This window comes from Amblyomma mixtum, chromosome 1, assembly GCF_055824585.1.
Source record: "Amblyomma mixtum isolate Tamu chromosome 1, ASM5582458v1, whole genome shotgun sequence".
Classification (NCBI taxonomy): domain Eukaryota; kingdom Metazoa; phylum Arthropoda; class Arachnida; order Ixodida; family Ixodidae; genus Amblyomma; species Amblyomma mixtum.
In genome coordinates this window covers 67,654,853-67,682,763 of record NC_143012.1, presented here as the reverse complement: position 1 = coordinate 67,682,763, position 27,911 = coordinate 67,654,853, and the positions used below count along the sequence as shown (strand labels likewise).

The 27,911-nt window shown below is 46.9% G+C and overlaps 1 protein-coding gene across 4 annotated transcripts in view; it reads left to right on the top strand.

Moving 5' to 3' along the window:
- Positions 1-22,921, top strand: part of LOC149366605 (PMS1 protein homolog 1-like) — a 94,874-nt gene extending 71,953 nt beyond the window's left edge. For 2 of the 4 annotated variants that reach the window (XR_016283966.1, XM_089551440.1), the window contains exons 3-4: positions 14,614-14,678; positions 22,592-22,921. Coding sequence is in view for 1 of the 4 variants with exons in the window: in XM_089551440.1 (XP_089407566.1) it covers positions 14,614-14,654 (41 nt within the window). In the remaining 3 variants the exon portion in view is untranslated. Of the gene's footprint in view, positions 1-14,613; positions 14,679-16,989; positions 17,196-22,591 lie in introns of all 4 variants that reach the window. The other 2 variants (XR_016283965.1, XR_016283968.1) reach the window with 2 other exon arrangements.
- The last annotated feature ends 4,990 nt before the right edge of the window (positions 22,922-27,911 follow it).

The window sequence follows — 27,911 nt, the reverse complement described above, 5'->3', positions numbered from 1 at the left end:
CTCTCCTCGCGCCCCCACAGGCCTCTGCTAACGCCGTAGTGCTCCCTCCGTAATGTCACGATGTGTAGGCGGGTGCGTGGCCTGTTACCGGTATGCGAGCGGGAAGGGTGACCTGAGCGGGTCTCGTAGGCCCGATTCTGTAAGAAGTGAAAGCGCTACGAATAACACCGCTACGAGCCAATGACTGCGAAGGCTTTGTTGAGGTCTTTGGGCACTTTTAAGGTTGATGTAGCTGAGCAGACGCGTTTGTTTTTGGAGTTGGTTTTTGTTACTGTTTAAGCAACGATAATTTATAACACAAAAGAGACACTTTGAGTAATCCAAGAACAAAATTTCATTTCATTACGGGGCCCGCCCACTTACTTGCTAGTGAGTGTTTTCAGTTTTCTCTCTTTAGATTTGGCGCTGCCATCAGCAATCTTGTCATTCAACCTGGAGCAAACATTTTTAGCAGGATATTGATGCTATACCATAGCACGTGCTTCAGTACCAGTTCACTAGTGTGTCCGCTGTCAGAAGTGTCGAACTATTGGCTGTCTTCACTTGTGAGGAGCTCCACTGTCAGGTCTGTGACAACTTTGCACTGGCATGGCATACTGAGGAAGTCTCTGTTCTTTGACAGCTGCTCAACTACTGCATAGTTAACAGCATTAACCACAAACATCGCTGCATGTACCAGACCGCCTCAATTCATCTCTCTAATAAGTTCATAGTGCTTTTCCTCCATGCTGACTGTTAATTCCTTGTTCACAGTCAATGCGGCCTGGCAACTCTCACACTTGAGCTTTTTTGCATGGCGTAAACGGCATATCCTGCAACGTACACCAGTACTGGAATAAGGTCTTTGATTTTGGTCAGTGTGATCAGAGACTACCACGTTGCACATATTGGCCGCGATCTTTCATTTTCCTTATGAAGTCCATCTCACTGCTGGTCCTCGTCGGTGCAGTCTCTAGATCTTGTGGCCACCAGAGGCAGAGTGTTCTGAAGGTGGAGCTTGTTTTCGCATTCGTACACTTGCCGAATGGACACATGATACTGAGCACCTGCAAGCTGCCTGTACTTCCCAAAGCGGTCCTCCAGGCCATCCGTCTGTATTTTCCCGAGCAGTCCGTAAGACAGTTTGAGCTCATCAAGGCAGTACCTGGAAAGTTCGATGAGGCCGTAGGTAGTCTGATAAAGGCCTCCGTGAGTTTCTTTGGTAAGCTTGCCGGAGTTGTAATGTTTTGCTTTTTCTTTCCATTCGTCTATCCAGTTGAGCAGGTTGGAAAGAAAAACTATCTTTGTATCGTCCATAGAAAACACTGGCCCTTGAAACGGATCCCTTGGTCTAGTGGCTTTGCACGGAGTTTTCACATTTACAATCTTCCACCACTTCACAATTATTGCTATGAAACTGGCGGTGCCTTCAACGTGGTTCAAATTATTTTTCTCTGAAATGACTCGGAGGGCCGGGGGCAGGGTGTCATTAAATACTTGCAAAGCAAGCTTCACATTTTGTTTCTCGATGTCAGATGGAAAAAGGCCTTTTCTGGACAATGTATACACATGCCTAAAGAGCTGGCCGAGCTCGATTTTGTGACGTCCCTTAAGGTGTCGAAAGATGCAGAGAGCATGCGCTGTTCTTGCAAACATCCCTTCATCGAATTCCGGGAATGAGAAGCAATGTTGGTCATTGCGTTGCCGAATCCAGTTGTTTCAGATGCATTTTAGTAAGTGCATAGTGTCGATAATGATGAACAGTGGCCTTGGCTGAGCATGGATGCGGGTAAAGAAAAGTGGGGTGATCGCTGCCTAGGCAAGGAGCAGAGTTCCTGAAATTTTCCATTGCCTTCCCTTTAATCTTGTTGTTGTCGGCTACAACACATATTATTTTGTAACTGATCTTCTCAAGTCCACATATTATGGCTTCAGTAATCTGTGCAAGAAGTTACCGTCGGCGCCACGTACGGGCACCATGTGGGCCACTTTGAATTTGCATGTTAGTCTCTGCATAATAAAAACCAGGGCACTGCTAACAGCTTCAGCCGAATTGTGGGCGACGCCAGTTATACCACTGCCTTTACAATCAAAGAAAGGTTTAATATGGATTTCATCTACCGTCAGGGTGACACGGCATTGGTATTAATCCAAGTCGGAAATCGGTGTGGCCATGTATTTCAGGAACGCAGAATCTTCGTGTTCTAGCAGAGGGTTCGTGCTGTAGGATGAGCATATAGACCTAATTGTCATTGGGTGTGGCAAGATGACGTTCCTGTAGCTGCGCATATTTTTGTAGGCATGGCGCGAAATTGTGAATAAAAGTCAGCAAAACACCATAAATTCAGCTGAATAACGCCCCCGAATCTTGTTCACTAGGAGCAACTTCAACTGCTCGTGAATGAATCGGACGGCATGACCTTTGTTTCTGTGTCACACAGCTTATTGAGCAGGAAAAGGATGGATCTCTCGGAGGCCGAGTCCAGTTTGCTGTACCATGTTTGGACGCTGTTGAGAAATCCTTCTAGCTCCCTCTTGCTCTTTGCGGTCGCTGGAACGACTAAGCAAGATCCAAGCTTCGTCGTCAAGCTCTTCATGAAGTTTAACATAACGGCCAAGTCCGCTTTGATGGGCACAGAATACTTAATCCATGGGGCCTCATCTTCAATGATGTGGATGAGAATAATCTGCTCATTGCCACTCAATAGTGTGCCAGAACGAGATCTTTAGCTGTCTTCCTCTGCGTCTTCCTCTTCATGAAATGTCTCAACAGATTCCGCAAGAGCTTTCTGCATAGCTGAAGTGTCTAACTATTACATCTGAGTGGCTGTCTTGCTGTGCTCAAGTTGCCTTTGGAGTAACAAAGGTGATGTCTTAAGATACCTCAATATCAGAAGGTTTCTTCTATATTTAAGTTGCAAATATATTTACCAACTTATATTTTGTTCCCTAACGTCCTGCCGTTCCGCACGTATCAAGAGAAATCCTAGGGGTCTTATAGGTATTTCTTGTTCCACAACATGGCGTCAATCGTCCAAGCATATAATTGCTCGCTTTGAGGAAATACCTCGTGGTTTTTGCACTCTCCCATGCGTCCATTCCTAATGTGTAGTACAGCGGACTTTTTCTTTTTCCGGTCTTTCTTGAAACACAAAAAAAAAAACCGATAAGCATTCTCCTTTTATGAGATCGTTTAGTGATCCAGGCGTTCTTAAAACTAACAAGAAGTGTATGTAAAAAAGGTCTGCCTAGCCTGGTGTCGGCGCGTGCCTACGCATACTAGCGCGGCTCTCTAAAGGAGCGTTATTCTTTGATTGCTTGTGGCGTTTCAGTTTACTTTATTTTCTTTTATTATCACTGCCTGTCCCTGGTCTTGACATTTTAAGAAGGTGCTTCCGTATTGCTAGAGCCTCAGCAAAGGGGAAAAATTATGTGCATTTGTTTCCCAAGTTTAAAAAACAACAACAAATCCAGAATACAAACCAGCACCCAACAACTCAGTGTGTGCGATCACATTCAAGGCAATCAAAACCCCATCCTCCAGCGGCAAGACGCGTTCGCGTTCGGACGCCCAAGTGATGCGGTACAGACCACCGCTGGCCCGCAGCATATATCGTTTTAATGCTCATTTAAAAATCACACAGTGTAGTGAAGTTATTCAATAAGCAGTTCTAGCTAAGAAAGCTGTCATCTGAGTGACTTTTCCAGCCGGAATATTCGCATTTGCAGCTGGAATATTAAACTAGAAATGCTTCTCTTTGAGATGAAATTTTTTTCAATTTCATCTGGATTATGGAAAAAATTCTCCGCTCTTCTTGGGCGCAGGGCGCAACAGTTCCACTGGAGGACCCATGGACGAGGGGTCGCCTGTGGTAGGCTAGCCATGTTGGTTGGTCTGCTGCGGTCCGTGCCCCGCGCTTGGTGATGGCTGGGTAGCTGCTGGGAGGAGCAGTTTCAGGGCTTCAAGGGTTGCAGCCAGGCTCGCCGTGAGCTGCTCCAGTTGTCCTCCCAGGGGGGAAGGTATTGCAGCCCTCTGGGGATGAGAAGAGCCTAGGTCGGTGGACACCTGCACAGGCTGGAGTGCCTGTGGTGATGACTTTGCAACTTGTGCGTAGGTGCGCTCATCGGTACGGAGGCTAGTCCTGACCGCTGTCCGAGAGACAGGTTCAGTGGCGGCTGTCACCGCTGCAGGTGGGGGTGTCTGCGGAATGGCCTCCACCGCAGTTCGTGCACCGTGGTGATTTGGGATCACAGGCGCTGGTCTCGTGGTGGCGGCCACAGCGGTGACAGCGCGTTGGTTGGGTGCAGCTGGCTGTCACGTGATCTAAGCGGCCGCAACGACCACATTGGATGGGGCGTGGGAGGGCTGGCCGCAGTGGCATCCTGAGCTTGAAGAGCACCACATGAGATGGTGGCTGTGGCGCTCTGAAGCGTAGCTGCAGGGTGTTGCCCTGGCCACGCCTGATACCCAACATGGGTACTGATGCCTCCAGGGCTGCTAGGAGCTCGGCATCCTCCAGTTCAGCAGGGATGCCGTGTACGAAGCCTGTAGAGGTGCCCTTGTCCGCAGCGGGTCTCGCTTGTACAGCCATGCCAGCCAGGGTGTGGAGGGCTAGGAGAGCTGCCATGGCCTCAGGGTGACAGCATCCACGGCCACGTTGTTCCACGAGGGATTGATCCTCACGGAGGCTAAGCCTTCTGTGGAGGACAGCTCCGCAGCAATGCTGAACTTGTTGCACTTTCGGAAGGAGATGTCCTTATTACATTGACGAAAGAGCACGGTCCCCACCAAGTTGTCCACTGTCTCTGGTGGGAGAGGAGGTCAGAGCGGCCGATGTCGGGGCCTGCGGGGTTTCTTGGTTATCCACCCCTCCTCCTCCTCTTTTGCCGTTACCAACATGACGAATGCTTTAGCCCACTAAACAAGGAGTCACAATTCAGAACTGCCTTTACTGCATTATGGAGTTTTTCCATTCTATTTTCCATTTATATTTTCACTGCATTTAGCCCAACCCAGTGAGCCACTCTGGCTCCTAGTAGATCGCATTGCTAGGAGCAGTGCTGTGAGAGAGGTAGAATTAAGATACACTTTTGGACTTCATACAGCGTGTTAAGGATCCCTAAAAAGCAAACTGTCTCAGGTGCTACAGCAAATGCAATTTCACATAGCTGCTTGCATAGTCGTTTTATAAGCATAGTCGATGACTTAGGCACTTAAGTGATTTACTAAATTCTAGTCGTTACCCTTTTTACTTATTGTAGGTGCCTGACTGCAATTAGCAATTGGAATTAGGTTTGAACAGCACAAGATCATGAATGTTTTCCAAGAAAGCACACTTGCCTTTCTGCCTTTGAGTCGGCCCATGTGTTCCAGAGTTGACCCGAACATCAAGTGACGCAGCGTAGATAACTCTGCTTTCTGAAACATCACAAAATAGGCCACATCTGATGCAACAAGAGCCTAAAATTGATGCTGAACACCCTACCACCATTATCTCCAATCCGTTACCCTACCCCTAATTGCAACATGCCACCACTACTGTGCAGTTCTTAACAGATGCCAAATGGAAACAGTGGTGGGAACTTTGAAGTAAGTTGTTCTTCAGCACACTGAACTGCATTTTTTGCATGCATTTACATACTATGTAAATGCACATTTTGTCCACATTGCAAAATGGCTAACATTGGTAACCAAAACATATAACCAAATAATGCACTTACCACATGCAAATATTTTTTGTGTGAGACTTCTGCAGGCCTACATTCAGAGCCCGCAGCTCCACTTCTTTCCTCAGTTCTTCCATCTCCTCTGTACATGCACAGGAGTCATGAGGGGGAGCATCAATGGTACCTCTTTCTGCCATGCGATCTTTGAGCTCAGTGAGCTCTATCTGCATGGCACGCAGCTTCTCTTTTAATGCTGCAGGTCCTGTTGCAGGTCGTGCAGCAGCTCTTGTTCATGCTTCTGCTGCACTTCCTTCCGGACCTTCTTTGTTGACTGTGGTACCTGTAATTTGACATTTATCGAAAGCAACTATAATTTCACATTGCAACATGCCACTGCAGTCCATTTACATGTTTTCTAGGTTGGCTCCTTGAAAGTATTAAATCAGAACGACTCATTGTAGAGGGCACCTCATGTAAGCACCCTAAGACTTTCTGCTATTTTTAAAAATAGGTTTTTTGAGTTAGAAGAGCGCTTTTTCTGCAGAGCAATGTGAGCAGTGCAGTCCTTTGAATACAACTAACAAGTACTAAGTAGCAGGCTGGTTAAATAATATTGAATAGTTAGCCTTTTAACTATTACTATTAGGCTCCTCAATACTGAGACGCATGTAGCCCACCACAGGTAATATCCATATCACTTTTTAGAAAATGTGGTTATCCTTGATGCTGTGGCATAACAAATTTTGGCTACTTCAACATGTTACATGCAATAGAGAGCTTGCTTTGCTTCAAAGCTTCTCAAAACCACATGTATTTTGGTGTGATTCAGCCAAAACCTGTAAGGCCACAGCGCTGAGGCAACTGCATTTTTCAAAATTCTAAAAAGTGATATGGATATTACTTATGGTGGGCTACATGGCTGTCAATAATTAAGGAGCTCAACAGTAATAATTAAAATCTTAACTATTTAAAGTTAGTAAACCAGCCTGGTAGTCAGCACGTCTAAGCTGTATTCTGATGTACTACACTGCTGACAGTGTTATGTTGACAAAAGCACTCTTCTCGCTCAAAAAGACCATTTTTAAAAATAGCAGAAAGTCTTAGGTGAAACATCCTGTATACCATAAGCACATGCCATGAACAAGCCACAATCCTACCTCACCATCATTCATGTAATAGATGCAATGAACAACAGTGTCCCCCACAAATTGGTTAACGCGAATGAGGAAGCGCTGCACAAACTCAGCCCTGCAGCCTTGCAGGAGCCAAGAGCGACAAATGCCTCCAAGGCTTTACGACAACCCCTTCCCCCCGTTCTACGAAACGAATGTCATTACCTAAGGAAGTCTTAAAAAATAACGGAGATATGTGCAAAACTTTTTATCTGATGCAGCCATCAAAAATACATGCCATGAAAGGCAGTGCACAGTACTGGAGTAAACGACATTAGTTTCACTTCACCATCCTTTTGTTCATTAGCAATGAACTAACTGGTAGCTGCCGCTTTTCATTGGTAAGTCTCACAAGGAGCAGTGCTCTGGGAGCTGTGGTTGCATATGCTACAGGCATGACACAAAGCCCTGTACGGTGCTCTTCTGTTTGTCTGTTTGTTTGTTTGAGAACTGTGCACTAAGCACAAGTCTAGACAAGGTATCGGGACAAGAGGTGACGCATCCACCAAGTGGCTTGTTGAGTCCGATCATTTTGTTGAAAAAAATAGGAAAGTCCTGCTTGTGCTCAACTCTTCTGCTGCCCAACAGAACAAGCAAGACCAGCCCCTTGCCATTGGTATAATTCATGCACCCAAGGTGTTGTATGGGCAGCACACTGACAGCGCGTCTCCAGCACATGAAGACAACTGACTCGATCATCTTTCATCAAGTAAAAGTTCAGTTGTGAGATTGAGAGAGGTGCGATGCACTGGCTTGCGATTTCGGACAATCCTGGCATTTAGCATACGTTATTTTCGAAATAAGAATGCAGGTTTGCCATGTAACTCGGATGCAAATGAATATCCCGCGAACGCGGCTTTTCGGGTAACCCGTGTTTCTCCATTCACTTGCCTCCCGTGCACCTGCAAAAGCTATCAAACATGTCAATGATCTCGGCCATGTCTGGACTCGAGCGGCGGCAGCATAGCGGCGGTTATCGCTTCCTCAACCTCCCGCAGCCACTTCCAGATGATAACGCGCATCACGTGATTAGCTGGAGCGCTTTGGCCTGGAAGTCAGGGGGGTGTTGGTCCGCCTCTAGAGTGCAAAGCAAAGAAGAGGAAAGACTAGGCATAGGCATAAAAAAATGAAAACGGTTAAGGGGACAGGATAACCGTTTCCAAATGCGCTGGCTTTACGCGATCTAGGGTGACAATTTCCTGCCTTCTGCCTACGTAGATGGTTTGTTTTCTCGCCGAACCGCAGCAGCCGGAACAGCCAGGAAAATAAACTATACCCAGGCAGCCCACACAGCAAACAATGGAGGTACGCCCACTCACGCATCATCCATTTTCCAGCCTAGCATAGAAACCACTAGGTAACACTCTACACAACTCTAGGCAGCATTCTCGGGAAGCCCTGGAGGTGGCTACATCCAATTGAAGCACAGTGGCGGCCAACACCACATTTAGTGCACTATGCCTGATAAGCAAATGCAGCACTGTTATGACTATTCGAACTGTGCACCTTTTTGCAGCATTTCATGGTAACTTTTTTGACACTCAAATTGAGGAACTGCATGGATATGTTTGCACAAACTCAAGTGCTGCTTGTATCCAAGCACACACACTGGAACATGTGGATACATATTTAGCATTGTTTGGAGCTACACTGAGACTGCACCAACCACCATCCATCTGGGTGATTTGATCACGCCAGATTGAGCGATCTCGACACCTGCACAGTGCTTCTTGTAGCACTCTGTTGTCCGGTGGCCTGCCATGGGCCTCACATGCGAAATGAGCTGTTTGATGAGGCAGTCGTTCGTAAATTCCCGCAAAGTATGCAGCAATTTGTCCAGGTGCTGACACTGCTTTCTTCTCAAATAAACAGTCTTAAGCTCATTGTGCATACTTTCTATGTGGTTGTTCGTTGTGAGCCGAGTGCCTTCTCTATAGCAAAGTGCCCACTGTTCAGGGCGCTTTGCATAAACCCTTTCGAAGTACTCTGCGAAAGCTCTACACTTGTCCACTGACTTTTTGCAGCTACACTGAGACTGCAACAACCGCCATCCATCTGGGTGATTTGCTCACGCCAGATTGAGCGATCTCGACACCTGCACAGTGCTTCTTGTAGCACTGTGTTGTCTGGTTGGTTGCCATGGGCCTCACATGCAAAATGAGCTGTTTTATGAGGCGGTCATTCGTAAATTCCCGCAAAGTATGCAGCAATTTGTCTAGGCACTGACACTTTCTTCTCAAATAAACAGTCTTAAGCTCATTGCGCATACTTTCTATGTGGTTGTTCGTTGTGAGCCGAGTGCCTTCTCTATAGCAAAGTGCCCACTGTTCAGGGCGCTTTGCATAAACCCTTTCAAAGTACTCTGCGAAAGCTCTACACTCGTCTAGACTTTTTGCAGCTACACTGAGACTGCAACAACCGCCATCCATCTGGGTGATTTGCTCACGCCAGATTGAGCGATCTCGACACCTGCACAGTGCTTCTTGTAGCACTCTGTTGTCCGGTGGCCTGCCATGGGCCTCACATGCGAAATGAGCTGTTTGATGAGGCGGTCGTTCGTAAATTCCAGCAAAGTATGCAGCAATTTGTCCAGGCGCTGACACTGCTTTCTTCTCAAATAAACAGTCTTAAGCTCATTGTGCATACTTTCTATGTGGTTGTTCGTTCTGAGCCGAGTGCCTTCTCTATAGCAAAGTGCCCACTGTTCAGGACGCTTTGCATAAACCCTTTCGAAGTACTCTGCGAAAGCTCTACACTCGTCCTCAGACTTAGCCACCAGAAATTTTTGAAGAAGGGCCTCATATTCCGGTATGGTTGGGCAGGCCATCAAAGTGTGCAGAGTGTGGCTCACCTGTTTCTGGTTTTCTCTGCCACTGACTTTGTTGAGGTTCATGTTCCAACTACGCTTAACATGCCAGGTGCAGAGCAAGCGTCCCTGAGGGATCCCCATTACCTTTTGCCAAGTACTGCAGTACGCTGGTGCGTCGTCAGACATGAAGACCTCGCAGCAAAGTGCCTGACCAATACTCTGCTTAACTTTCTGAAAAAACCGAACCGCAGTTTGCTTCGATGTGCTTTGAGAGAGAAGATAGGCACAAGGAAATGCCTGTGCCGTCATCTGCAATTACAAGCACAGTTGTAAGTTGTAACCCGTAGGTGTTGGTGCCGTGAGTTGAGTCAATATAGACAGCCTTGCTGCCATAGCGGAGCAACATTTCCCTCTGTGTACAAGTCATAAGGGCCATGTTAAAGTTTTTGATGTCTTTTTGTGAGAGCAACTCTTTATCACCATATAGCAAGGCTGAATCTGTGCTATAAGCGAATGAATCTTAAACAGTATCTCTGAGTGTTTTCTTGCCGGAAGCTTTCGCAGCTTTGTGGCCATCCAGTTGGCCGCCTCCTGGCATTCGTCTGGTGGGCTTTCCCCTGGGTAGTGCAAGCTTCCTAGCAGTCTCAATTCTGTTTAGTGAGCTGCTGCAGCTACCCAGTGCTATCACTGCCTGTCCCTGGTCTTGACATTTTAAGAAGGTGCTTCCGTATTGCTAGAGCCTGAGCAAAGGGGAAAAATTATGTGCATTTGTTTCCCAAGTTTAAAAAACAAGAACAAATCCAGAATACAAACCAGCACCCAACAACTCAGTGTGTGCGATCACATTCAAACCCCATCCTCCAGCGGCAACACGCGTTCGCGTTCGGACGCCAAGTGATGGGGTACAGACCACCGCTGGCTCGCAGCATATATTGTTTCAGTGCTCATTTAAAAATCGCGCAGTGTAGTGAAGTTATTCAATAAGCAGCCGCACATCCCAATGCGTGCATCACAGTATCATAATACGCGTAATGAATGCCTGCCACCACCCCGTCTTTCCACGGTGCTGGTGCTAAGAGACATGACGGGGTTTTTTAGGCTCCCGAGAACGGTACCGTCCACGCATGTGTATTCAACAAAGAGCTATCCGAAAGCTGCATTCACTGGGGCTCGCTTAATTCACACTTCTTACAACTGTTCATAACTTTTCTTTTGACGACACATCAATGTAAATACTTACCAAGAGGAGACTCGTCTTCAGCATTTTCGGCGTCGTTTACGTCGTTGTCCTCTTCAGCGTCGTTGACGTTGTTGTCCTCTGGCATAAAGAGTGTGCCAATGTCGACATAGTCTCAGCAGGCATCGTGAACGGGCTCGTCTTCATCGCTGTCGAACTCGCCGTCCACGTATGTGTATTCAACAAAGAGCTATCCGAAAGCTGCATTCACTGGGTCTCGCTTAATTCACACTTCTTACAACTGCTCATAACTTTTCTTTTGACGGCGCATCAGTGTAAATACTTACCAAGAGGAGACTCGTCTTCAGCATTTTCGGCGTCGTTTCCGTCGTTGTCCTCTTCAGCGTCGTTGACGTTGTTGTCCTCTGGCATAAAGAGTGTGCCAATGTCGACATAGTCTCAGCAGGCATCGTGAACGGGCTCATCTTCATCGCTGTCGAACTCACCGTCCACGTATGTGTATTCAACAAAGAGCTATCCGAAAGCTGCATTCACTGGGGCTCGCTTAATTCACACTCCTTACAACTGCTCATAACTTTTCTTTTGACGACGCATCAATGTAAATACTTACCAAGAGGAGACTCATCTTCAGCATCTTCGGCGTCGTTGTCCTCTTCAGCGTCATTGACGTCATTGTCCTCTGGCATAAAGAGTGTGCCAATGTCGACAGTCTGAGCAGGCACCGTGAACGGGCTCGTTGTTTTCATCGCTCTCAAACTCCTCGGCCTTTGAATCGCCGTAATGTAAAGCTAGCGGACGCAAGTCTAGAGGCACGCTGTTGCTTGGCCCTGGCTCGTTCTCGTCCTCATTAGCTTGAGACAGTTCCCAAATGTCGTCCATCCAGTCTTGGTCTATCACGTCTAAATCCATCGAGTTCGCATCTGAGTCCATGGCACAGCAGTACACTTCAACCGCGCGCTGACCTGCGAACGAACAGCGAGAAGCTACCAACCGTTTCGAATGTTCAGTCGCGTTGGGTAGTGGTCCGAACCCCACGTGTCCTGCGAGGGCGTCCACTCATAGACACACCGTTGCGTCACAATGCTGAGGTCTATGCACGAGCGGACACCACCCTTCCGGACAAACGTGGGAATCCCAGTGTTCAATACATGAAGAGATGTACCGTGCAGAGCGGGGATCAGGTCTCGGCGATCTGCTCTGCGGGAGCCCCACCGCGGATGGGCCACGTTGAAGTCCCCGCACAGCACAGTCGCCGCCTATAAGGCTTACTAGCTGTGGCAAGGCTTGAGCATCCCATTGGATTACGGGACGCACATAAACACTTGCGACTGCCGTGTCAACCCCCCCTAGCCTGACTCTAACGCAGACACACTCCATGGGGGCCACTACCCCATCACTCACCAGGATTTCTGCCTGGGGGAGGGCCGAGCAGACGAAGAGGACCGCTCAGGATCTTCCAGGTGGATGGAGGTGGTCACGGCAGGGGTCCGCCATGCAGGTGTTCAGGAAGCATCAGGTCCTGCTGTAGTATCCTACATAGCCCGGCAGCCGAGTCTCGTCTGGATGGAGGTAGGCCTCCTGCAGGGCCAGGACATCTGGGGGTAGGGGATCCAGCCAGGCTCGCCGTGAGCTGCTCCAGTTGTCCTCCCAGGGGGGCAGGTATTGCAGCCCTCTGGGGATGAGAAGAGCCTAGGTCGGTGGACACCTGCACAGGCTGGAGTGCCTGTGGTGATGACTTTGCAACTTGTGCGTAGGTGCGCTCATCGGTACGGAGGCTAGTCCTGACCGCTCTCCGAGAGACAGGTTCAGTGGCGGCTTCCACCGCTGCAGGTGGAGGAGTCTGCGGAATGGCCTCCACCGCAGTTCATGCACCGTGGTGATTTGGCATCACAGGTGCTGGTCTCGTGGTGGCGGCCACAGCGGTGACAGCGCGTTGGTTGGGTGCAGCTGGCTGTCACGTGATCTAAGCGGCCGCAACGACCAAATTGGATGGGGCGTGGGAGGGCTGGCCGCAGTGGCATCCTGAGCTTGAAGAGCACCACATGAGATGGTGGCTGTGGCGCTCTGAAGCGTAGCTGCAGGGTGTTGCCCTGGCCACGCCTGATACCCAACATGGGTACTGATGCCTCCAGGGCTGCTAGGACCTCGGCATCCTCCAGTTCAGCAGGGAATGCTGTGTATGAAGCCTGTAGAGGTGCCCTTGTCCGCAGCGGGTCTCGCTTGTACAGCCATGCCAGCCAGGGTGTGGAGGGCTAGGAGAGCTGCCATGGCCTCAGGGTGACAGCATCCACGGCCACGTTGTTCCACGAGGGATTGATCCTCACGGAGGCGATGCCTTCTGTGGAGGACAGCTCCGCAGCAATGCTGAACTTGTTGCACTTTCGGAAGGAGGTGTCCTTATTACATGGACAAAAGAGCACGGTCCCCACCAAGTTGTCCACTGTCTCTGGTGGGAGGGGAGGTCGGAGCGGCCGATGTTGGGGCCTGCGGGGTTTCTTGGTTATCCACCCCTCCTCCTCCTTCTTTGCTGTTAATGTACTCAGAACATCCAAAATGCTGTCTGAATGCAGCTCGTTTAAGCTGAAACATGCTGTAAAGGCATTCTAAAGGTCAGCCACAAACTGATACAGCACACTTGCAGGGTACAAAAGGCCCCCGTTTCCTTAAGGAGAGTGAATTGAGCTAAATTTAATACCTCCGACTTTTCTTTGCTAATCAATAGGAGATTGAGGCATTCCTCACATTTAGTCCTGAGACCACCCCTACAGAGTTGTTGCAGGGTCCCTTTAACCAAGCTTTGTCACCGTCTCATTTAATAGTCGCCGGCCACTGGTCATTTGATTAGAAAGAAAGAAAACAGGCAACTGATATACGTTTACTGCGGTCTGTAGTAGCCTGGCGGGGGGGGGGGGGGGGTAGTTTAGGCCGCGTGGTATGATACGACAGACACGAAGAACAACAATACAGGACTGCAGAAGCAGACACAACAGTGAGGTTAGAAGCAGTGAGTACTACAGTGCTGTGTCTCCTGTCATCCTGTGTTGTTGCAGGCCTTTGAGCCTATCACGTCTGAGTGGCTGACTGTGCTCAAGTTGTCATAGGAGCCTTTGGAGTAACACAAATGATGTCTTAAGATACCTCAATTTCAGAGGACCCGGTTTCGTCTATATTTAAGTTTCAAATATATTCACCAACTTATATTTTGTTCCCTAACGTCCTGCTGTTCCGCACGTATCAAGAGAAATGCTACCCAGTCAAAAATTCCTTCAGCCTACCGGTCTGAAGGCTGAAGGAACCCGTAATTTGGGCCTGTTGGTGATGGGCCTGTTAGTGATGGGCCTGTTAGTGATGGGCCTGATGGTGATGGGCCTGTCGGTGTCAGACCTGTTGGTTCAGCATGCTGGCACAGATCCTGCTTGCAGGTATCGGGATAGTGTTAGGCCTAATGAGGGACGCCAGTCCTTATGGCACACCATAGGTAAGTTTTTCATCACTCAGAAATGTGTGCTGCACATTGCGCATGATAACTTAGCTTCTTCGATTAGTGCATTGCAAGCTGTTGCAAAAAGGCAGCGCTTTCTACTGATAAGATTTTCCAATTAAGCTGGCCAAAAGGGTCTGTAATGCCCTACGATATATATACTGACAACCGGATTTAGCGCAAACGAAAGCTTTATTATAAAATAAAGAAACCTATGTATACTGACAAAAATGAATTTATACAGAGAAATGCAACTGGATGATAAACTGAAAAAAACTCAATCACGACCTCCAATTTTTCTTTGTAGGTCCCCCAGCTTCTGTGCGAGGTGCTTGCGAACAGCTTTGAGTCTCTTCTCTGCAAGCTCCTGTGGTACGTCTCCCATGTAGATATGAAACAGAGCGGTACAATAGAACAAAAAATAGGCCACATTTGAACACAACTAGATGCATGATAAATGCAAAAGTGAGATTCAGAATTACCACTCTCATTGTCAGGAATACATAAACAAATGTTCACCATTAAAGGGGCCATGAAGCCTACTTTCGTGCATACCCTTGTTGTAGCATTTAATTCCCAACACATTAAATTACAATACCCCCAACTTTCAGTTGATTCCGTGCGGTAGATATCTTTAAAACGATTTTTGTTTCCTTTGCGAACTGACTGTCTGGCAACCTCTGATTGCTGACGACACATGGGCCTACCCACTCCGCGTCTGCTGTGTGTTGTTGGATGCATTGAGATGCTTGCATGAAAACCAAAGACAGTGATTGCTCGAAACAACGGGCAATGCTATATATACATTCTGTGCAGATATGTCAATTGCACTAGCTTTGTCGCAGCAAGCGCACAATGACTTGCCACCAGTCGCTGAGAACGCTAATTTCACAACCAAATAGATAAATCAGGTTACTGGCAGAAAAGATCTTATCTAGAGCCACACAAACAGTGTGGAGATCTCTGAAAGTGCGTGATAGAGCCTGCATAAAGAAACGTATGGGCAAAACACACCTTGCAAAAACTAAACGTCAGTTTTGCCCGACTTTGCAGTTTTGGCTGCAATAAGGACATTGCAGTTGTTGCGAACCTTAGATAAAATGAACAGGATCTCCATGACTGCCACGCTTTTTATGTGTTTCTTTTGTGCAAGTCCTGTTGTTTGTGGTATAGCGAGTGTTGCGGCCGATATTATGCATTCAGTAAACTTCTCATTAATTTCATCTGTGCTAAGGTTGTCACAAAATTCCTTTTCCAGAGTAGCTCTTTTTGTAAAAAGTGACCAATATGCAAGCTGAATTTTCCAGCGCCGTGGCCTTGTGGGGATGATTGGAGTGGATGATGAGAGCCTGATGACGGTAGTTAAGTGATCGCTGCCCATTTAAAACATCCCATTTAAAATCGTTAAAAAGTAATGGTGATGCGAAAGCTAAATCGAGAGAGCTCATTTTTGCTGAGCTTGGACAGCAATATGTGGCTTTTCCCGTATTTAAAAGACAGATATTATTCGAAAGTATAAAATCTTCGATTGTTTGGCCTCTAGAGTCACAGCGTTCGCTTCCCCAAAACGGAGAGTGAGCGTTAAAATCGCCAACTACCAGAAATGGCTCCGGCAGTTCATCGATCAGGCCTTCTAGATCTTGGCATGTTAATGTGATGTGTGGGGGAAGATATACAGAACATATTGTTATGGTTTTGTAGCTGATGACGCTAACCGCAACCACCTCAAGTTTTGTTTTCAGTTTGATTTCTTGAGCCGGGACGCCGCTTTGGATGATGATTGCGACGCCTCCCGACAGTCTATTTGCATGTTCGTGATCACGCCTAAAAGTTGTATAATGTTTTAAGATATTTGAATGTTGTGGACCAAGATTGGTCTCCTGGAGACTGTTAGGACAGTGTGGTGGCGGAGGGACTAGTTCCGGGGGATGCAACGAGAGGGCGCTAGCGGATCGCCTAGTGATCATCATCAGGAGGGAGAGCGGCGGCGGTGGTAGACGGGGAGATGGGAGATAGGAGAAGGCAATAAAGGTTGTTGTTGGCGTGGCGCCCGTGTGTTTGGGAGTGGTGCGGTTCTGTCACTGCTGAGGCGTGACAAGACATAGAGCTAGAGGCATCACTGACCCTAGAATATGAGTTATATCACTGTAGTTCCTCAACATTCCTCTACAGTTCCATTGAACCACAAATGTCATGTTTGTTTTTTTGGGTGGGAATGGAACGGAAGAAGTTTACTGTTCTGGGCCCGTTACCGGGGTTCTATCTTCGCTCGTGAGAGCCGGTCCGCCGCTGCAAAGCGGGCGGAGTGGTAGTTGTATCCATCACCTCACCAGAGGTGCTGGAGGACCGCGAAGCCGCGGATGTGTTGGTGTCGGGCCTCCCCCGACGGGGGGAAGTCCTGCGGGTTGCTGACCCGTGGGCTGGCACTCCTTGGCTTGTAGTTGGCAGAGCACCCTTGGCTGTCTCTGCCTGGGGCGTTGATGGCACTGCCGCAGGCGCGGTGGGAGTGGCCGCGGCAGGTGCCGGTGCGCTGTGGGGTGCTACGCCCCCGCGCACCACATCAGCATAGTTTGGTTTGGCTGTGAAAGAGAATGTATTTGTCAGTGCAAAACGCCTTCTGGCTTCTTTGAATGAAATGTTTTCTTTGGTCTTAATGGTGATGATTTCTTTCTCCTTTTTCCAGGACGGACACGCCCTGGAGTACGCAGCGTGGTCGCCTTCGCAGTTAGCGCAGCGTAGAGCTGCGTCGCATTCCTCAGAATGGTGGTCCTTTGACGCGCATTTCGCGCAAGTTTTGCGGCCGCGGCAACTCTGTGAGCCGTGGCCAAACCTCTGACAGTTAAAGCACCTTCGGGGGTTAGGGATGGAGTGCCTTACATTTACTTTAAGGTATCCAACGTCGACTGTTTCAGGCAATGTGCATGTGTTGAAAGTCAGAACCAGATGTTTGGTATCTATTTCCTTGTTGTCCTTGCGGATCTTGATTCGATATACATCAGTGACATTTTGCTCGGAAAGCCCTTCCAGCATTTCTTTCTCGGTAAGGTGTAGAAAATCATTTTCTGAGATGACGCCACGGACAGTATTGAGTGATCGGTGTGTCCCCAATAGACACTATGTTACAGTTTGGTGGTTTGGACATTTTCTCGGAGTTCCAGCTATAAATCGCTACTGGTCATTTTCGATACTTTGTAGCCGGGGCCCAAAGCTTCTGTTAAGCATTTCGATACCATGAAGGGGGATAGAATTCTGGCCTGTTTATCTTGAACTGAACCGTGGACGACATGGAATTTGGCGAATGTTGGTCTCTTTTTGGAAAAAAAGTACTCTGCTTCGTTCCGCCCTCTCTTGAGAGAGTGATCAGATTTTGAAAGGGGGGAGCCATAAAAATTTAAGGTTTTTCGGTCATGGTGCCAGCCACCCACCATGGAACCCAACAAGGGGACGCGGCAGGAACTTGAAAGAAAGTCCTGCCCACGCCAGCTGTACACCTTAAATATAACCTAATATGACTCAACTCAGGGTAGTTAGTTGGTCACACACGGTTAACTCTCGCCGCCAGGAAGAAGAGGAAAAAACGAAGAAGAGAGGAGGATACAGGAAAGTTGTAAGAAAGGAAATAGGAAAGTGAAAGATAGAGGGGCGGACAGGAAAAGGCGACTGCCGATTTCCTCCGGTTGGGTCAGGCCGGAGGTGCCGTCTGCAGGAAGCTGGGGCCAAAGTGGTGTGTTGCCTCCGCCGAGGGGCCTTAAGGTTCCAAACACTCGGCATCGGCTCAACCACCAGGATCCCCTTTTCCCCGGACACGGCGATGCCACGCACGGCTAAGCGCGGATGCTCGGGTCCGTGGTGACGCATTGTTCACCATCATCCCCCTGCGGGGACGTCCCTGCGGATGCTCGGGTTAACCCCGTGGTGTCGCCACTCACCAGCGTCTGCATGCTGCAGACGCCCCCCTGCGGGGACCCTCATCACAAACAGAAAACATACAGAGAATTCCGTTTTTATGTGCGGGAATTTAAAAAATTCCTGTGAGCAAACTACTGGCCTAATCGAGAGCAAACTTCGCTCACGGGGTAGCATATTATGGTCTACGTTATTTGAGATGTAATTAAACGTCGGTACTTGCCTGCATTTCCTGAAATGAAGAAGAAACTGCTGTCAACTGCGAGTAAAGCTGTCGCAGACGAGAGCTATACGCGAGCCAAACAACTGGTTTGACAGGGCACGCCATCTGCCGGAAGGCGAGGCAAACGCGTCAAACCAGCTGCTCGGCTCTCGTCTGCGACAGCTTTACTCGCAGTTGACAGCAGTTTCTTCTTAATTTCAGGAAATGCAGGCAAGTACCGACGTTTAATTACATCTCAGATAACGTAGACCATAATATGCTACCCCGTGAGCGAAGTTTGTTCTCGATTAGGCCAGTAGTTTGCTCACAGGAATTTTTTTAATTCCCGCACATAAAAACGGAATTCTCTGTATATGGTTGCATAAACATTTAAATACACACAAGGTTCATAAACGAGCGAGGCACAGTAATTTTCAAGTGCTGCTGCTCACCGTTGAATATGCCAGCATATAAAAGGGCATTGCTTCATCAGACAGTTAACAGATGTGCGAGAAAGGGAGCAAACCATCAGCACAAGAATACCATTTAGCGACGTACAAGTCATGTCATCATATTGAAGGTAACACATAGGCCAACTTGCATATAGCCCATAAAATCTTTCTTGCCATATATGCTTTCATGCACTGATACAAGTAGCGGTTGGTTGGTTTATTGGTCAGCAATTTCTAAATCACGTCCATTCCAAACACAAAGCAGGTATAATGTGAAAATACAGCTGGAAACATTTCTTAATTTTAAGTAGTTGATTCCCATAACAGCAATGAGCCGGAGATCTTAAAACGGTATGTACATGGCAACTTAATTTGCACTCTTAGGCTGCAAGAAACAAGTTAAATTTAGAGTATTTTTGGCTGTGTTATAGTGTGATATGTGGTACTGTATGGCTAGAAATAACCAGAAAAACTGCCATTATTCAACTTGGTTCACAACTGTCTGGGCCATATAGTTAATAGTTACAATATGTATTATGTTCCAGCATTATGGAGACACCTGGCATGTATACCATCAGTACTCAATTTCTATTTATTGTGATTTTTGCAACCAAGTCATTCAAAATGAACTCTAGATGTCGTATTCAATGTGACACAGCCTGCTAGCCTGGTTATATTGAAAGGCTAGCATACTGAAAAGAAAATTTACTGCTGCTAGAAATCAAAACATTAAGAAATTTTATAGTAAGAGTAATTACTCATTGACATCCACCCCTAAACTTTTGACTAAGAAATTTTATATTGTGCAACAAGACATGAAGGGCCAAGCTACCAAAGCAATCAGTGTTTTGTTGAGGTGAGCACTGATTAAGTAGTTGCCATTCTAAGGGTTCATTAGGCCATTTCCTTTCCTCACATACAATTAGGTAGCACAGTTCCAATTTCATTGTGATATTTGTATTTGCACTGTCCTAATACATTAGTAAAAAAGCAAATGAAATTCCACAAAACCAAAGCTTCCGCTCTAGCTCCACATATACATACTATATATAGACAGTGTTATCCACGGAGCAAATTGCAGTATGTATTCATCACAGCATATAAATAAGCCACAGCTAATACATGGAATTTCAAGTGAGCTGGTTGCCCTTGCAAACTATTCAATATTCTTTATGGCAGCACACCGTCACAACAAATCTAACCTGTCAACACACATTGGACATATTTAGGGGTTGGACTTTTCAGATCTTATTTCAGAATGCAAGTTTAGGTTTTTTCGGTGAATATTACTTGACGTGCAAATGGTAGTATCTGGAGTTGCGTGTAGATGGAATTGCTTCCATCATCAAAAAGTCACCCACATAAACGAGATCCCCAGCAGACAAAAACACAAGTGGCAGTCTACTTCTAAGAGCTAGGTTGACGTGTTATTGCCAGATTGCACCGCTGGGTTAAGCAAGAGGACAGAGAATCGCGTGGTCTACGTGTGGATGATAGTGATGGAAGTGCCGCTAAATCATCACAGTAGCCAGAACATGATATTTTTCGTGGCGGCCATGCATGGTTTTATGCCAGTGTTGTATGTGCACCTAATAAACCTACTTAGCAGACTAATTGCCCTAAGCAGGTGATGACAGGGAACAGCACTTAGCTATAAATGGTGGTGAGGAGGTGGTGTTCCCTGGTCTGCAGAGGAGTGTACGATAGCAAAGCAATACCTATAATCAAACAACTACACTGCTACTTCAACAATGCCACCAGTGCATCATGCCCCCGACTTCATTACTTTGTTCGCGGGTTCGATCCTGGCCGTGGCAGTCGAATTTCGATGAAGGTAAAATTCTAGAGGCTCGTGTACTGTGCAATGTCAATGCACGGTAAAGATACCCAGGTGGTCGAAATTTCCGGAGCCCTTCACTACACTGTCCCTCGTAGCCTCAGTCGCTTTGGGACGTTAAACCCTAAGAAACCAAGAAAATCATTTCTTTATTAATCGTTAACTATGATTGAGTACAACTCATACTCGACAGCCAGCTAGCTATGCCTTGCACGCCAAGAATACTGACCACTTTTATCGGAGTTTTTCTGTTTAAATCAAAAAGTCAAGCCCCTAGACATAGTGCACAGAATGTGGACAAAAAGCTCAATCTCTCTCTTTCAGGTTTGGCAGCTCACAAATGTATGACACACTGCCCACAGTTAAATAAACACACTGCATAGCTACATCATCAGAGGAGTATATACAGTGATTTTCAATAGGCGGTGGATGCTGACACTGAAAAACATGTGGCAGGTCAAACACATTTTCTGTAATCAGTAGCTCCTGACAATGAAGTGCGATGCACCCTTCAAAACCATAAATTCCAAGCACAGAACAGTAAATGCCATTACCCATTTTCACATACGAGGAGCAAGTTTTCTTTGGCACAGAATAATGAACGGAATGAAGAATAATGCTGCCAATCGGGGCTCTAAAATATTTGGATAATGGGGGCACACAGCCATACTTTTTCCTGAACAGTCCTGAAAGCTGAGGCGACATGCACATGGCTGGTTGTGCTACTCCAAGAACACGTCTGGAATGGACTTTTGTACTTCATTTCAATGTTTACTTTTGTTGCTGTTGCAAGATGGCCTGTGAGCTGCACATGCTTCTCCAGATCGTGGTATGTTTGGCGCATGATGCACCTCTCTGCTACTTGCACCGGCACAAGCTTAGTGGCTGAAATCAGCTCCAGTGCATGCCCATTCCCATCCTCAAAAGGGAAGGTTGAGAAGGTCCATATGGGCCCGAACATACTTGGAGCTCTTGCGACGTGCACCAACTGGTGAACATTGAATGTCATAGAGACAGTGCCATACAACAGCAAAAAGACTGCTCGAACAAATAGAGAAAAATGTGTCAAAAAAACCCTGGGCAACACACCAGAAAGGCAAGGAACGCTATAAAATAGCAACCAGTGCCTCCATTCTGTAGCCTTCCAAAATGAACGTTCTGAAAGTGTCAGCTGGCGCCCAATATAGTATGGCGACCCAGTTGCTGAGAGCCACATATCTGCCAGCTGCTTTGTTACGCCTTCTAGGATGCAGTGCATTTAGTCAGGAGGCAGACCCCATGTCGTACACTTTCACGATAGGAGCCCACTGTGCTGGAGCACCGATGGGAATAAGCACACAACACAAGGCGTGCGTGTGTGTATAGGTATAGCGTGAAGAACACGAAGAGCACATCCATCGCCTCCATCTAAATGCGGCAGCCGCAGCCGGGATTGAACACGAGTATTCCGGCTCAGTAGCCGAGCGCTTAACCACTGAGCCACCTCAGCGAGGGGGCTGTTTATGAACGAAGTAAATGTTCCAGCATAGGTAAATAAGAATGCCATTTAGAATAATGCGTCTTCGCTTCAGTATCTAATACTGAATTCGATATTTGAAGTAAGGTATTGGATTATTGGACTCGAGGCATACATGTCTAATGGCGGCACGGACGATGTGATCGTCAGCCACTGTGGCCCATAACGGCAATGTGAAGCTGATTCATCTTTATTGAGGCTATGCAGGAGGTCTAGGGTGTTCAGTGCTGCAGCACTGCGTGGGTGACAGCTATAGAATCAGCCATAGATAGCTGCTCCCTTCTGCGGTTAGGCAAGCTCACAAGCACATGACAGTGTATCCTGTATCTGACTAACATGCATACTCTGTCTTTCATTGGTGCCCATTTTTAGGTCGTGAAAGAGAGGCACCGAAGCCTTCAGGAGTCCAGAAACGACCGCCTACACAACTACGAAGCGCTTCTTCGTCAGCGTGCCTTCCTCGGGCACGTCCGAGTGGTGAGGACGGCGTACGTCGAGGAACACTGTTCGGCGTGTGAGAAGTCTGATTCATCGCCAGCACCTTCCAGACCCAGCGAGAAAGGCCCGTTAAGCGACCCGAGCGGAGTATAATTCGCTACTACCGCGACTGCTCCAATGGAACATCCGTGTTCAAGTGCAAAGAATTGAACAGCAAGATGTCGGAAGTGTCATTCGCACTAATAAACATATATTCTGCATTTCTACATAGTTTATATTGCCGCCCTTCTACCCTTTCTTCTATCGTTGCCCCCTTTTTTCCTCTCTCTGTCTTCTCTCTGTCCGTTTATTTCTGATAGCCGCAGCTCAGGTGCTTCAGGTTTCGATGGCAGATGCCGCGGCTAGCAACATCTGTTCCCTTCATTTTTTTATTATAATAAACAGCCATGTACTGTGCTATCGTGGATTAGCAGATAGGCGAGAACTAGGTGTGGGATTCCTCATTAACCCATTAGCACCCAGCGTACTTTTAAAAGTACAGTTAATTTTATAAGTTCACCACCAAAGACTGCAATTTTCTTTTCAAGTAGGGCATGCTTTTGTCAACAGGGGATTGGCCAACCACCCTTAACTAATTTGGCGCACTTCCTCTGCCCAGTATGTCAGCTTTCCGTGGTGAATTTCAGGATGTTTGTTTCCCACGAACTGCACCGGTAGTTGCTTGCTTATAATATTCTCACGGCCGTATTTATGTACATATTACGCTAGTTTCAAGTATAGAGCAGCACGAAAGACGAAAGTAAAAATGGATGCTTTGAATGCCCCTCACCTTTGGCGTTTTTTGCTCTGTGATGATTTATATACTGCTGTACTTTCTATAGTACACTGGGTCTTCCTGTGTGCAGAACGGCGCCTATTTATTCCAGTTCATAGATCTTATAGTTCCTGCCATTTTTTCGGAAAAATCACTTTGTCTGCTCAGCAAGGCCTCGGAGGCTGCTGTACTTGCCGCTAGCGGTCTTGAGTATGATGATGGTATGATTTTAATTGGTTGTAATAAAGTTTGGTTATAAGAACTGAAGGTTCTGCAGAGAAGACAGTTACTGTTATGCCATTCACACCGTCTGCGGAAAGTACTTGAGTTCAGAAATGAAACTTTTGGAAGCGTGTGTTGTCCTGTGAGGTGCTTTCAACGCTTAGTGACCATTTCATCTTTTTTTTGTAATTTTTTTACCTCTCAAGACATTCTTGTAACGCTCCACTGGGAGGAATTTAGGGCTAGAGGAACCGTTCGCCAAAACGGGTTTAGGAAGTGTTCACTCGGGCCAAAGAGAGCGATGCAATGGAAGCAGCCATGAAACATCGATTCTTGCTTCAGTAGTATAGGTTACATACCTTTATTGAAGTCTACGATCAACAGTATAGTAACTATGGCTTTCAACTATAACAGCAGTGAGCCTACGTGTTTTGTAGAGTGGTGGTTGCCTATAGCACAAGAAAAACAGATTTTTTTTAAGCCAAAACTCCTTTCCTTTTACAACAGTTGTATGACAGGTGTTGACCTTTCGCATCAAGCCATCTACTGCCAGTATATCAGCATCAGGGACAAAAAGTGATAGTGGTTGTTGACACCAATGCTCAACTTTGCAATTGTGAAAGCCTGAACAATCTGCCAAATTGCTAGAGACGAGCCTGCTGACTATTTTTACTTTGGTAAGAACGTTACTCATTATTATCTACACCTTGACATGCAGTAACCAGCGGTTCGCAGACACTCTGGCTCGATCGTATCTGATGCTTCTTTGAAAAGGAGAAAGCTTTCCGTGCAAAGTAGGATAACTGCGGTGCCAGTATAGCCAGAAAATATTCATGAGGGCCTGCAAGAAGTGTTATATCACCCTGCGTAAAAATCGCAGACAACAAAATTCACGCCGCCAGTAGGAATGCAGTGAAGTAGCCACATGTGCTATGGGGAAGACCCAGTGTACTATAAAAAGTACACCTGTGTAACCTCTGGAAGGAATAAAGCAATCGTGACGAAATTTCAGGAATCTCTTTTTCTTTATATGAGAGTATTATGTGCTAAAAATGAAGAAAATCCCTCTGTTAGATTTTTCTTGGTCCCTACTGGGTTAATCAGGATATAGCTGGCAACATCGAGGAGTTTTACAGTATTAACGAGAGAGTGGCAGCTATCGTAATTAGGCTTAATAAGAGGTACAAGCTGAAGGTGGTGCAGGCCTACGCGCCTACATCAAGCCATGATGACCAGATAGTTGAAAGCTTCTATGAGGATGTGGAATCGGCAATGACCAAAGTAAAATCACAGTACACTGTACTGATGGGCGACTTTAATGCAAAGGTAGGTAAAAAGCAGGAAACCCTCGAGCGGAAGTGATTGTCACAGATCCAAAAGCAGCCACTGAAAATTTTGCCCGGGGGCAGAATATCTCACACCTCATTGGGAATTCTCAAGAATTACCCGATAGACAGGAAAGACGTGGAATTGGTACGCACCGTCTCACTCGCCAACCCCGGGGAATGAGGCAGGCCACGATAAAGCTCGAGGATCTATCGGCCGAGCTGTGGATGCTTACCCGGACTTCAGAATGACAAGAGACGGCCTTAATACCTATCGCGAGATCACCCAGCATTACAGGCTAGAAAGGCTAATCTTCCAACCTCTGCATAAAAACCTAACCAAAGAACAGGAGGTAGTGTGGAGACAACGCCAAAGTAAAACTCTCCCTAACCCCGCCGTTAGGGAGAGTTTTACAGGCACCATAGACCACATCTTCTGGGACTGTCAGACAGATATCCCCCATCAATATCGCTTCAGAGGCTCGCGCACCCGGGCCCATGGGAGACCTTGCTGCTCAGCTCCGACCTGGAAACGGAAGTGGAGTTTGTGACAAGAGCCCAAGAAGTCTCCACTGATGTCCACCTAGCAAGATAAACTAATTCACTTGTTACTCAAGCCAATAATAAAAGGTTTTAAATCCAATCCAGATTATGAGGCGATATTGGAAGCTCAATAGAGTCCATATTTCTTCTTTGTTCCTTGTATTTTTTTCTTGCGAGCAGTACAAGTGAAGAAGCAAAGAAAGAGTCTTCAGACCTGAAGAAGCTAACACGCATGCTGGTGTGTGAGCTTTTTCCCAGGTATGTTATCAAGACCCGGAGGTTTTTGTGTTAACACTTTTTCTTTCCGTGTCAAAATTTACTTATTTATTGCTAATACACTTTTTAACTTATTTATTTAAACCCTCAAGTCTTTGTTTCCTCGATTTTCATTCCTATCTCCTCAAAACACTGGAGGCTGTCCAATTTGGTGTCTGTGGTCAGAGCGGCGGTGCTGTCATGCACTTGCCGCGGGTGGTCGTTCGGACAGTCGGTCGGAGTGCCGGCTTGGTACTCTGTGGATGACTGCCGCTCAAATCTACAGACAGTTGCGCAAATCAGAGAAAATCGAAGAAAAATTCTCTCGGCTTAACCGCGCGTTTGTTTGGGCTCAAATTTTGCACAGAGGTTGCATTTGGTGGTCAGTTTTGTTTTATACTACATTTAGGTGGGGTACTTGCCTGATTCAGTCAGAATTATTTGGAAATCCCCATCGTCTGTGGCGACGGAGAACCAAAATCGAAAGACTTCGCAGCAATGGTACGCGTGGCGCCATCTCGCAGCCATCGGAGAAACGAGCTCTCCACTTAGCACAGCTGGGTTTCTCCGGTGGGTGCGAGATGGCGCTACGGGTACCATTGCTGCGATGTCTTTCAGTTTTGGATCGTCGTCGCCACATACGATGGGGATTTCCAAAAAATTCTGACTGAATCAGGCAAGTACCCCACCTAAATGTAGTATAAAACAAAACTGACCACCAAATGCAACCTCTGTGCAAAATTTGAGCCCAAACAAACGCGCGGTTAAGCCGAGAGAATTTTTCTTCGATTTTCTCTGATTTGCGCAACTGTCTGTAAAACAGGCTAAGACATAAGCCTAGCTTAGCCTGTCGTTACTGCACTTTAAGCAGAGCTTCTTCCTCGCGTGATGCGTTATACTACTACTACTGCATGTCGCGCGTTGGGGGCAGTGCGGGGTCGTTTTTTTTGCGCGTAATTCCAGGTTCAATATCGCGAACCACAGCGTCCATTTAGAAATTTTTAAGAAGTGAGTTCCCATAGATCTTGAATGCCTCCGATTCCGCCGTATGATATTCCGCCCAAAACCAAAAATTAAATGTTGATTACTTAACGAAGTAATCCAATTTTAAATACTGTCACGGTGTATACCATGCCGTACAATCTCTAATACTTTCACAGACGTAAAGTATACCGCGCTGTACAATGTCTGCATAGACCTCATTGTCTTTTACAGATTTTCGAAAAAAATCTCTACAGATTAAAAAAAAATGAGCTGAGGTTTACCTCTGGTAAACTGGGCAAGTTGCATAAGCAAGCAGCAACTGTTTTGCCCGAGGCGAACGCGCGTATTTATTCCCCGTTTCCCTCCCGCTTCCTCTCTCCACATTCCGACACAGCGGCGGCGGCGCATAGGGTGCCTCGATGCCAGCGCCGCCGTTCAGGGTGGTGCCATCCTTTGACCGCTCCAACGCCGCCTCTCTCTCCCTGCGGCGCCATTTTGAATCACAGCGTTCGGTCGGGCTGGTCTCAGTTGCTTGGTGCAAGCAGCTGAGCTTCCGTTTTTCGAGGCCCAGTGGCTGCGGACGATCGGTGGTGGCAGCATGACGGGTTGCTGTGTGCCACTGTGCGCCGGGTCAACGCGTAAAGGCCTACGCTGTTTTCGCTTTCCCCGAGACTCCGAGCGAAGGAAAAAATGGGAAGCTCAAGTAAAGCGGGATCAGCTCTAGAGTACATTGTTTTAAATGTTACACCTCACTGTGCTTTTTTACCACTCTGTCTCGTTCTGCTATTTCGTGGTTTGCACCATTTTTTTTTCATACTTTGTTTTCATGTTTGCGGCGAAGGTTGCACCACACTGTGCACAACAACATTTTTCCCTTAAATCTTGTTGACTGATTTCGTGGTTTGAACCTTTTTTCATGCTTTGCTTTTGTTTCCCTTTAAGGTTACACCCCACGGTATATGCCTCACTTTTCTGTCCCAATGTCTTGCTTGCTTATATTGTAGTTCGTGTTTTTTTCATGACCTGCAATTACAGTTGGCATTAAATGATTAATTTGCGTTATCTTTTGTTTTGTTCTTTGTACACTCTGTAAGAGGGTAGGCTGAAAGGC